The following is a 12,978-nucleotide window of genomic DNA, read 5'->3' as shown; positions in this document are numbered from 1 at the left end:
GCGATTATGGTCCTATGTACAAACAATGTATCAGGCAGAGATAAGCTTCTCCAGAGTCAATAAAAATGGTTTTAGTTGAACCTCACAAGGGAATGGGGGTATGATTATAAACACAAGTAGTGGGGATGGAAAAATAACATCATAGCATGTTGATCCAATATAAATGCATGCCTCTCTTGCCTCCCACCAGGTTTCACACACTGGGAGCTCTGGGGGAGTATGGGGCTGAAACAACATGATGTGCCCACTCCTTTCTGTCTCCTTTCTCTGTTTCACAACAAAATTCATTGCATGCTTCGTTTTATTCAAAATAGTTTTACGCCTGTTCAGCTTTCCTCCTTTTGTCTCATTGGCTAGTAAGTAAATCACAAGCAACGACAAAAAGATTTGTGAGTGGGGGAAAAAACTGCAAGGCCTTGTCTAGCAGTTCAAATCTCCCTTATACATAAATAAAAGAAAGAAAAACGTAGTGCTTGCTTACTAAGTCCACAAATCCTTCATCTGATAATAATGACCTCAGTACAAGATGTGCTGCTGTAAAGTGTTTCGTGCTCCAAGTGTTAATCCTACAGGCATTTCACGCATTGCACCCTGATCTCTCCCAGACACATTCAGGGGAGCGTTATGATTCAGTGCTGTATGTGCTTTCAATTTCTCTGTTGGCAGAAAACAGTTGGTCAAATAGTGTGAAAAAAACAGAAGGAAAAAAAAGAAGGGAATGATTTAAATGAAAGAGAAAAGTGGAGGACAAAGTTGCCCCCTGGGTTTGATTCAAGCCCCGGCTCTTTAATAAGCCCAATTCATTTTCCTCCTGGGTCTGGCTCCCTCTATCACTAGTGACAGGCGTGAAAGGTCAATAACCTTGGCTCATAGCCCTCATATGGTTAGCAATGCCATAAATTAATGGTTGAGGCCGTTATTCCAAACTCTTCAAGTCAGCCGAAGGAAGCTTATCTTCTACAAAGGTCACAGTGCTTAGAACACTTAGTGTGAGGGTGAAGGGCTGACACCGGACCTGTATAAGATTGAGCGCATTGCACATTTCGGTGGATTCATTAGACTGGGCTTTGGCATTTCTCTCAGTGTTGAGGTTTTATTAAGCATATTTTTTTTTATATTAACATTGATTGAAACAACTCTCTGGAATGGGGGAAAAGGTTTACCGAAACTGAATAGCCTATGCTAAAAGTGCTACCTTGAAATCTTTTGTTAAGACTACCCTTTCTCCCAATCACCAAGAGATATTAAGCCTCCTCCAGGGACAAAGGATTTTCTGGTAGTTCTCATGACCTTGATAGATTCGTCCTCATTCTGAAAATATTTGTTGGTGTTACATTCCAATGCTGTAGTCATGATTTGCTTTCAATGTGTCATGCTCACCTGATAATTGAAATACGTTAATGCCAAAGAATGTGACCCCTATTTTGTTATACAAGGGCCAAATACTTGTCAACCTAGGCATGAGATTTCAGAAAGTAAATATAGTTTTTAGGACAATTAATCATGCAGCTCTGATGGGCAGCAACTCACAGCCTCCCACAAGAAGATTCTACTTGCGCATGAAATAAAATGAGAGCCAAAGAAAATGAGAAACTAGTGAAGGAATTTTAACACTCTTGCAAGTTAAATAAAGAGACCCAGATATTTTATAGTTTAAAAACAATTAATATTTGACTTACATATGGGCAGCGAGAAGGAGAACTCTAATTGGATGCCCAAGCTGCTCAAACGTTTGATAGATGTATAAAATGGTTGACTAAGATGTTAGCTATTAAGAGCTGGAAATAGTTTGGAGGTTTTAGTTTGAGTCTCACCGTTTATACATCGCTTGATTTGGAGAAACTTGATTGATGAAGACAAGTCATTTCAAGCAAATAATACAACCATTGTATTATCCCAACAATGATGTTCATTGTGCTCACAACTTGAAGCAGAAGGTCATTTTCAACAAGAACTAATTCAAATCAAAATCAGATTTAAACTGTTTGTCTTTGTTTAATCCACCTCATTGGATTCAGGATGGTCTAACACACAAGGGTTGGTTATGAAATTCATACTGAACATAACTGAAACAATGTTCAGTTCTTCATCTTGTAGCAGCAGTTCTACCCGCCAGTAGGACTCTACCCCCTCCAGATGCTATCCTGCTGAGCAGGCACTGCTACAGGAAATAAAGCGGGCGACATGCAGCACGCTCTTTAATGCCTCAGTAAATATCGACAGAGGCAGAGATAATATAAACTCAGACAACGCAGGCAGCCGAGCGATATGTTGCTAACTGCCATAGTGTGCGCTCAAATGGAGACAAGAAATTGCTGTAGGTCAATCATAATATCTGTGTGTCGATGGCAGACACTGGTGTCAGCATGGCCTGGTAACAGTAGATCACTTGGGACACGTAATATGGTGGGCTACATATGCTTATCTGATGAACCAACAGTTTGAAAAAAGGGGGGGGGGGGCAATGTTACCAGTCGCCAATCCAATCAAGGTTAAACAGATGTATGTACTATAAATCAAAGTAATTTTTTCTTTATTTCGAAAGACAAGCGAAAAATACAAAATAACTCACGCCAGAGAGAACCATTAATGATATGATCAATCGATAGTGAATTGGACTTGGACATATCGTGTCTTTTTGCAGGAACGGACAGGTGCACTAGTCAGCCGAGAAAGAAAACACCAAAAACCATTAAAAAGGCAGCCATCTATCAAAAATATTACCAACACCACTAAAAATCACAGATCACACTCATGGCTGAAGCTGTGAAGCCAAGGTCAACCCAAGAAACAAATTTGGTAGTAGAATAAAGAACTAAATGCTACAGCACTGTACTTGCATTACTCAATTAAGTCACATCAATCATTGTATGGTGCCGAGGGGGCTCCTCCATCTCAAAGCTAGCATGTGGCAGGGGAGGTAGGGAAGGGAGTGGCGTATGCGATAAGAGGGGTGGTTAAGAGAAGAGAATGTCACAAGAAACGGCATATAGCGACTCATCAGACGCTAGTGTCCAGAAAGGCACTGATGCGTTGAAATTGAAGCCTCCGCCGGAGCACAATAGTTGGCGTGGCCCTGCAGGAGGTAGACATCTCCTCCCATGCAGGATATTGGTCTTTGTGAACATGGTTACAGTATCTGGGTCAATTAACGTGTCCCTGCTTCAAATTTCTCTTTTGTTGTTAGAGGAATAATAGTGTGCCTATTCGTGTAGCCCCTTGAACACAGCATGGGGTTTGAAAAATGTGCGCTATGTGTGTCACTCGCATACGGAGAAAAAGGCTAAACACAAGTTCTGTTGCGATTCTATTTTCTGCATTTGCTCAAACTATTTCTATTAATATATTCATTTAGAGTATTAGCTTTCCCGTTTGACCCGGCGCACAAAGACGTTGTGTCTGCCTGCCGTCTTTGGTTCGCTGCTGTTGAATTTGCATCTGGGCAGCCAGTGAATGCACTCTTTTCTAAAAGCAACAAAGCTGAGGCTAAATGAAGCCAAAGGTATTGCCTCACGAACAAAAGATTTAACGAGACTGAGAAAGTAGTGGGGACTGGGAGTGGTTTTTCCTTCACATGCCTACAGATGGAAAACGTGAAGCCAGGTCTCTCTCTCTATACTTTCATCTAGCTTAACATAATGAGAAAAACTAGCGCGGCAGAGAGAGACTGTGGGCAAAATCGAATGGGGTGTTGCACAATAAACAGCTGGGGCAACACTGCAAACAGAGCTTTCTTTGTAGAGACAGGATCTGTGAAAGAGATATGGACTTGTTTGCTCTACCAGCCAAAAAAAGGCTGTCCCACCGAAGAAAAATGGCACTGGACTCCACAAATCAGTCCCCGGTAAAGTAAACAATTCACTCCATAGTGCTGATGCATTGTCTCCTAGGTGCAAGCTGGCATTTTCTTTTCCACACACTGGTTCTAGCATTACACTTGTGAAAAATAACACCTAGCCTAGTTATAGGGAGGCATATATGCAGAAAGTCAGGTCAATACAGCTATTTATACACGGCCTCATTACGTAGCGGGGTCACATTTAATGCACATCCTGTGGGTTCTTCATAACATTAAATAAAAATGGCTAGTAGCAACATCCCAGCAAAATGCCTAAGAATGGATCCCCCTGGTGTCATGACAAACTGCAAACAGGAAAAGATTGTTTTAGAAGAGCAAATAAATCTTTTCTCTTACGACAGTCTTTTAAATGGAAGCACACATATCACCTTTAAAACCATAGCAATACGGCTTCACGGATGGAGGGGCCCAGGTGTGATCCAGGACCAAATAACCTATAAAAATCCCTTTAACCTTTCCATGACTGTGTGGAGAAGAGCAACGCAGTGAAAAGGTATGCCTTTCAGATCACTGTCTATTCCCTTTGGATCATGACAGACAATGACATTTTTTTATTTGGCAAATCTTGTTACACGCAACCTTGTGAAGAGGAAATGACAATCTATATTTAACTAGTCACAGTCAGATTATAAAGCAGGGTCTGAATGCAGATTTTTTTTTGAAGTCAAATTGTGTGTTGATAGAGGCGGTCTTGGTCAATTAGCCTTTATCAACAGCAAGTTATAGAAGTCTCCATTACCAGGAGCCGCCCCATGCACTTTTAAGAGCTGTCTGGGTTGAACAAGGTAATTATATGCCAAGGACAAACCCCCCCACACAAACACTCACAAAGGCACGAGAGAGCGACACCTTAACTACTGGCCAGTGTCAGGGCCACACACTGTTAGGTGCCAATAGCAGAAGGCCGGGCCTGTAGCTGATAAGAGCTGATATGAACAGAGGTGATGAGAAGCCACCAGGATAATGTCAGTCCTCTACAAAATACTTTATCTAGCTTTAGGAATTGTTCAAGTACCTGTCTGCCACCAGATTATTTACAGACTATCCTTTGCTTTGGTGAAGAATGTAGGCCCTAAAAAGGTCAGACATAAATAAAATATATCCTGTGTTGTCATGTAACCCAGCAGGCTCAGACAGCCCACCCACAAATTAGCCGCAGATGGGTGCACTTGCTTTAATACGCCAACATTTTTCCTTTTCTTTTTTTTAACGATATAGCCGTAGGACTGCAATGGAGCTGTGATCTTCTGACAAATGATTGTGGTCGACCGACCACAAGCACTCGTCCAACTCTACTTCCTTGTTATACTTTAGGCAAACTGCATAAAACGGTTAATTCACAAAATCATACACTGCCAAGATTCAATCTGTTGTCACAATATGTGGTGGTTATCTAGGCCATGGCGCTCCGAGGAGAAAAAAGAACAGTGACAGGGAGATGAAAATAAATGTATGCAGGCTGATAACAATAAAGATTTGTTTTTAAATTCAAGCCTAACATCATGCCAGTGATGCTTTAGCTGGGAATTGGAGCACAGCCTTCATTATAACATATTGATCAGTGCAAACAAAGACCCTGGATTCATTGAATTCCAGATAAAAAAGAGAGGGGGATGGGTGCAATGAACTGCTGTTCTGAACAAACTTGAAACCTCTGCCTAAGCTTATAAAAATGAAGGAGAGCTTGCGTTTTTGAACGCCACCAAAAAGAGACAGATGGTCTTGGGGTTGTGCTCTTCTTGATGCCCCACATACAACGACAAAGAGAATTGTGAAACATATTAAACCAGGAAGAACTTCAAGGTGTCTCATGCTGCTCTTGCTTTGCATGATGGCTACTCTGTGCTTATGGATCTCATCTTACAACAGGGATTTGAATATTAAGGAAGTAATATTTGGCTGATGAATTATTCAGCATTGGCCAGACATCAATGCAGACCACCTCATACATCTCAAACATAAAGATCCAAATGGCAGGACTGTCTTTTTTTCTTTTTTTACCATTGTGGGTTTCAGGTGATTCTGTTCGAGACTATACCTCAAAGTGGCTAGCCTAAACGGATTGTTTCCAATATTAGACAGAGCTATTTGACATTGGAATTCTCCCCTCTCAATCCTTTGACCTTAGCACAATGGCTATAATTGTGACTTACTGTCCATCATGCTATTACAGAACACGTTATGTATGCTGCCGAAAAACTCAAGACATTTGCTTTCGTTTGTTTCTCAAAGTGATGAATGATCAACTTCGTAGGTCAGAACAACACACGTTTGGGGTGCCAAGCATTTACAGCCTCCCTGGTGAGGAGGGTCAAGACCCCTTTGGCCTCAGCTTTCATTCATCTGTACCTTGGTAGGTAACCCCCACCAGCCTCATTGCAAATATGTGGGCTGGTAAAGCAAAAAAGAAAAAAAAACATGGGGGTATGTTGCTTGAGCACTTGGCCCAGTTTACAGGAGAGGGTCGAGCAGGGTCACGTCTGACCAAACACCGGGGCCCCTTAAACACATCTGAGTGGCCCCAGCTGTACCCAGGGCTATCAGAATCTTAACAGAGCGCAGAGAACCAGAACAACATAAAAATGGGTTCAGCAAGTGCAAAATGAAGGATTTCACATATGCAATGTTTTTCCTGTCAAAGGGGGTGCGCTTAAGTTTGTTTTAAGAAGTTTGCCTTAAATAATCACAGCAAAGAGGGGTTATTAAACCACATGATGGGCGAAGTGAGAATTCTGAGATACATATATATACACTATAGCCCAAGTAAGAGAGCTTTCCAGTCCGTGTTCCCATTGCTGACGTTGACACTAATTGTTTCAATCACATTATTAAACTGGTCAACTGTAAACCGCAGCCAGCTCACTGCACCCTCTTGACACGCTCGCATTTAAAGCACTTGAACCGAGGCTAAAGCAAGACTATAGACATACTTCTCTTTCATCAGCAGCGCTGGCATTACCGTCAAGAAGAAAAAAAGCAGTAAAACACAGGGGCCGTGGGGCGGATGAAAAGAAAAATGAAAGCAGAATAGGTGGTTGGGGGTAGGGATTGCAGTACTGCAGCATAAGAGAATGTATTAAGCTCAAATAGGCTTTTGGGCTTTTCATTAACCCAGTTTTTAGGGAGGGGAAACCTCTGCTGAATAATGCTCAGACTGACTCACTCTGCAACCCTGCTAAAGGCCTCATCTGGAAAAAATAGCACAATGTGTGTCAGCTCTCCAAAGCCACCAGAATTCCATTAGACAACCAGGGGGCAGACCACCCGCAGCCCACATCCCACCTGAAATTAAACGCAATTGAGTCAAACAAGTCACTTTATCAAGTGACTAAACAAGATAAGAGGGAACACAGCACAAAAGAACGGAGCTGCTTTCATGTGCATGATGGTCTGATAATAAATAACTATGTTAGGCTTTCTCTCCACTCAGTTATCAGACCAGAGCAAATATTCCAAACTTAAATGCAAGGTCATATGGGGCCCCAGAGGGTAGACAGTTGGAAAGGCAAGGCAAGGCAATTTTATTTATAAAGCACATTTCAGGCACAGGGCCACTCAAGGTGCTTCACAGGGTTAAAATCAAATAAAGAATACAAATACAAAAAAGGAACAAATTTAAAACATGGATAAAAATACAACATTTAAATAAAAGAATTAAAACATTTTACCAAAAATAAATAAATAAATAAATAAATAAAAATTACAGGTTAAAAGGGAAACAAGAATGTTTTGAGACCCGATTTAAAAGAGCTGAGAGTCTCAGCGGACCTCAGACTCTCTGGCTATGCTTGATATGGTTTGGCATTTAAAAAGATTGAGCCAGCGATTCTTCACAATGCTTACTACCTAATTAATACCTAATTTTCAGTGCACACATACTGTGCTGTGTGTGCACTGAAAATGTGTTACTGTTAATACAAAGCCTGGGCTCTGTAAACTGGTATACACAATGGGTATGTAAAAGGGGGTAGTGACATACCTGTTTACAGAGCCTTTTTTTCAGCACTCACACAGTACGTAGAATAACAGTACGTAGACAAGAAGTGATTTTGACAATGAGCTTTCTCATGAATCGCTGACTGCACCTTTAATGGATCATTGGAGAGGAGTGTTCATAGAAGAATAATTGTCCTTCTTGGCTTTTTTTTTGTTTGGCTGCTCTTCTAAGCATCTTTCCTGAAATGTATTTTAACATCAATTGAAAATCAATGGGGCATTATTTGGCCTGCTAACAGTTAAAGTCCAGTTTACGCCCCCAGGGAATGAGATTAAATCTTACTATCAAACAGCTATGTTGTTAACTGCTTGGCCACAATTGCCATCATCAAGTCCACAGGATGTCGCTCATTTAGCGCATACAATGGCAGCTGTTTACATGTCAACCACCATTTCCCGGTTTTACAGTCGTCAGGATGTGTATTGTCTTAATCAATAGCAAAGACAACTCTGATAGGAAAAGGTTTCACAGCTCACCAATGCCGCGTCTCAGGCATATTCCGGGGTCAAAAGCAATACAATATGAGCACCGGACTCCTATAAACTGACACCTTACTCAATGTACGGATAGTATTACACAGACTAGCATGAAGATCCTATTTCAAACACACTAAGCAACCAATAACATAAGGAGTTCATGCACATTGGGATACGCTGACTGGGTTTCTATAACATGACAAGCGCCTATGTGGTGTTTTGTAACAGCTACAGACTTTCAGGTATGTGGATACAAAAACAAATGCCTTTTGTATTCATTATCTAAAGCCTTCAGGCCAGGGGACAATTGACAAAGTTAATGAAATGCAAAGGAAACATAAAGCATTAGCCTGCTACATGTGGCTAGTGTAGAAGCTTCATTTGAAAAAAATCTGATCCTGGTCAAAAACAATATACCAAACCAGCATGGTGACAGCAACGTTGAAAAACTTAAGGCCTCCTCTGCACACTGTGGGGGCATTGTCTTTCAAAACATGCCACAGGAGTTTTTCATTAGAGAATGCAGTTTCATTAACATCACATCCCACGCTGCTGAGCCCTGCTGCATTACAATGATACTGGAGTGCCCCTCTCTGTGTCAAGGAAATCTCCACAGAGCAACAACTCGCTGGGGGGGAGGGGAGTAAAGGGTAGAGAAAAGAGGAGAGGGGGAGTGTGTGTGTGTGTGTGTGTGTGTGTGTGTGTGTGTGTGTGTGTGTGTGTGTGTGTGTGTGCGTGCGTGTGTGTGTGTAGTGTGTGTAGGGGGGGGGGGGCAAACAAAAGGGAACCTGATTACCACCGGTCACGGCTCATCCACAATCCAACAGAGGGAAATCCATCACCTGCAGGATCAAACGCAAACTTGTGCACAAGGTAAAGCCCAGTGAAAGCTGTACCCACCCATATAAGCACTCCCCTTCCTTCTCTCCTTTCTTCTCTCATCATTGCTACCTCCCCCTCCTCTCCACCAACCCTGACTCACACCAACGTCAGCGTGCAACTTTTAGGCACACACTGTGAAATCCAACACAAGCGAGAATGTTTTCTGGTCCGAATGACCTCAAGCCTCTAACCTCTGTAATGGCACACTGGTGATATATTCGCGTTTTTATTACCGTCTGTAGACCTGCGTACCGTTTCACGGTAGCTGCATCCTCAATTTGCCAATATTAAACTCCAAAGAGGCGGGATTGGTCATGCTTCCTGCAATGTAATGGGCTACAGCAAGGAAAATCATTATTTTTTACTTTCTTGTTTGCACAAGGTTATATGTTAGAATAAATATAAATCCTTGACAGATTGGTTGTCCCGCAGAAGAACAATTGCTCTGCCAAACATTTTGAAAGATACTGAAAATGTAGTTTGAATTGCCATGGAGTGGGTTTAGCAGGGGAACACTGCAATTGGACACATAACCAAATCATTCTAGCAGGAACCTAATAGGCATTGTAAGTGTTGAAAGGAGCAGACAGAAATACTTCCTCCATATGGTTTAAAATATAATGCTCAGGAAGTGAAAGAAGAACTTACTGTAAGAGGTGTTAAATTGGGAAAAATCATATATCATGAATTATTTAATGCAACAACACAAGGTATGGAATATTGAATTGCCATTTTTTTTTCTTGATTAAAGTTGCACGAGTATTACAATCTGTGTGTAATTGATTTTTATTCATTGCAATAAGAAGTGTTCCTAGTTCAACCAATGTTGTCCAACTTGAAATGGTTTTTGTTTAAATCTCAAAAACACACACAATGTTTGATCTAGCTTTTGTGCAAACACTGCTTATGTTTGTGTCTGCTTTGAAGCAGAAAAAAAAACATCATGCTAGCAAAATGGACAGGAGCCATGTAAAGTCGAACCACGTTGGAGCTGGTTTACAAGGCAAACTACACCACTTTCAATACCACACAACTACACCGAAGCTAATTGTTTAAATATGTCAGGCTTGTTCTGATCCTCCCTGAAATGTAACACATGGAGGCAAGCATGCAACAACTGATAGGCATGCCAACACACATACACAGACTTAACAAGCATCCAGAACGGAGTAGCACTGGGAATATTTCACCACTCACCGTTGAAAAGAGGCTGTCCTTTCTCTGCGATATCTGGCACCACAACCTTGTACACATCTTCAGAGAAGCCTGGCCTGCATGGTGGGGTGCCCCTGCCCTCTGCTGCAATCTGTAATGGTGGGGGGGACAAAGAGTCATAAATCAGCCTTCAAAAATGCACTCTGTTGCCTCCAAAACCCCTTGGTCACGTTCCGTTCAAGTCCCCGCAGTTGTACAAAAGCATCTGTTGTTTTTATAGCAGGCACCGCAATTAGGATAATGAGGCCAAAAGGGTTAAGCATTAGCCAAAAAGCATGGCTAGGCAAGAACAAGCTCCATTTGTCCCCCCTTGAGAGGCCCAGGCGCAGGGTAGGGGGCTATGACCAACTCTTTCGGTCGGCCCCTCTGATCAACACACTACTCTGGACAAACATTCCACTTTGAAGTGCAGGTACAAGGGAATAAAACATGTAATGCTACGATCCACTGTTAGGGGAATAAACATTCATGCAAGTGTCTGTAGAAATACCAACTGCTGCTGTCTAAATAAACTAAAAGGCTATGACAAATTAAAATAGTGCCTTTTTTGAAAGAGAATAAAATGAAGACTGTTCATATGGGGTGTCAATAGGCCTACAACATATTTGGGGAATAATGGGACTGTTACAAAGAAAACTAAATCTTTGAATCAGTTGAGCAGTTACTTTCGTAAAAGCATTAATTTAGCAATAAAAGCAAGAAAGATGTAGACACAAGTAGCCTACAGAAATCACAAAGAACATGACTAAAAATAAAACAGTCTCTGGTGTTCAGACAGATGTCCAACATGTATTCCATCATCACACAACCTCAGCATTGATTCAGCTCCAATGAGCAGAGGCCTAGCCCCATTTCTTTGCGTGCACTCTGCAAAAGAATGTAAAACGCGACGGTTCCTTCTGAAAAAGAGCATTGTGGGTATCTGTGCCACTTGTCATTCTTAATCAGAGGAATTTAAATGGAAAATGCTTGCAGAGGAGGGGGAGGAGCGGAATCGGAATCCTAGCACGTTACAAGCAACAACGGCACTAGGACGTATGTCTCTGGGTTTAAGTGTTAACACAGGCGCCAATACAATTGAGTCTTACTATTTCAGCTGTTGAAACGGCACTATTGAATGGCGTGGCTGTTTACGTTGCTCAGAGCAGCCACATCATTTTTTGTACAAAGAGTTTCCATCCTTTAGGGTTGGCTAACAATTAGTATCCCTTAATAATTATAATCTAACCCTATGCAGTTAAACAATGTTGTCTGTAATTGCGAAATATTATACAGTAGGCTACTTTTCATTGTTGCTGACGTTTTTTTTTTAAACGGGACTAAACTCGCCGGGGGACAGGGACACGCTGCAGCAATCTGCATAAATATTAAACCAAAACTAAATTTAACCAAGTGAAAACTAGGTTAATGTGGGCTCTTGTCTTCCAACTCCCATACAATAAAATATTCAGTTACATGAACTTAAATATGGCTACGTCATAGCACATTTGAATGATTTCAATCTAGCCTATATAATTCACTTAAATGTACGTAGGTTTAAAACAGCGAAACCAACAACCGTTAGCTAGTCATTTTACAGTCCGTGCTATTGGGACATTATCGTGCTTTTTTTCCCCCACCGTTTCCAAACACGCCATGTAAAGTGCCTGTTTGGAGGCTAGCAGCTCGCGAGCGGGCTCGTAACTCAACAGAGAGCAGACGGCATCGACGTCAACGGAACAAGCACTCAAACTGTCCGGTGTATAACTCCGCTCGAGACCGCTTTATATATATATATATTAAAAAAAAAAGATCATTACCTGCAGTCCTGCCAAGACGGCCAGCAGGAACAGACCACTGCCCTCGTGTAGTGAGTACATTGGTGCGCCCGTGACCGCTTAATTCCCCTCTTCAGAATCCGTGTAAAAAGAGAAAGAAAGAAGAAAAAATAAAAGAATATCCCTCTGGCTCAAGCGTGGCCGCAGTGAAAACAGGTCCCTCTACGACAAAGGCAAGAGCAGTAGTGGTGGTGGCAGCAGCGGAGGAGTAGGCAGCCTCCTCCTCTATCAATCCAGTCTGTACTGAGGGAAGAGAGCACTGCCTGGTACTGAGGCTGCTGCTCCCTCCCATCCAGTCCAACACAAAAACAAAAAGAGCCCCGGCAGCCACTAGTCTATACACCGCCCATCTCACTGTCTCTCCCTACTGGTCACATAGCCAATTTCACCGCTGGGACGAAACGTGGTCTGGTCTCCTATGTTGTTGACCGTCATCACAAATGGCAGTGAGGAGCCTAGGCTCTGTATAGGTCCATGAGGCTAAGCCTATTATAATATTAGCACACACATAATTGCTATGTTCATTCACAGTGTGTAGAGTTTATGGTGGTCTTATCTTACATGGTGTATATTTTTTTCTGTTGTGGCCAATTAGGCTATGTTAGGATAAATATGTTTTTAATGCAGGCCTAATGCTTTGGTACTGGTAGCCTATCATGATTTAAACTACATAAAAGTCCTATCACCTTCGCCGACCAATTAAAACATGACTCTCATAGATTGCCTATCATT

At 41.9% G+C, this 12,978-nt stretch overlaps 1 protein-coding gene across 1 annotated transcript in view; it reads right to left on the bottom strand.

Moving 5' to 3' along the window:
- The window catches only part of cdh2 (cadherin 2, type 1, N-cadherin (neuronal)), a 63,379-nt gene extending 50,869 nt beyond the window's left edge, over positions 1-12,510 (bottom strand). The window contains exons 1-2 of the mRNA XM_080034486.1: positions 12,229-12,510; positions 10,412-10,520 (exon numbers count right to left, since the gene is read on the bottom strand). Of these exons, the coding sequence (XP_079890612.1) occupies positions 10,412-10,520; positions 12,229-12,288 (169 nt within the window). The 5' untranslated portion in view covers positions 12,289-12,510. The remainder of the gene's footprint in view (positions 1-10,411; positions 10,521-12,228) is intronic.
- Between the last annotated feature and the right edge of the window lie 468 nt (positions 12,511-12,978).

This window comes from Ammodytes marinus, assembly GCF_949987685.1.
Source record: "Ammodytes marinus genome assembly, chromosome: 9".
Lineage (NCBI taxonomy): Eukaryota > Metazoa > Chordata > Actinopteri > Uranoscopiformes > Ammodytidae > Ammodytes > Ammodytes marinus.
The sequence above is the reverse complement of the archived record's forward strand: the minus strand, read 5'-3'. Positions and strand labels throughout refer to the sequence as shown.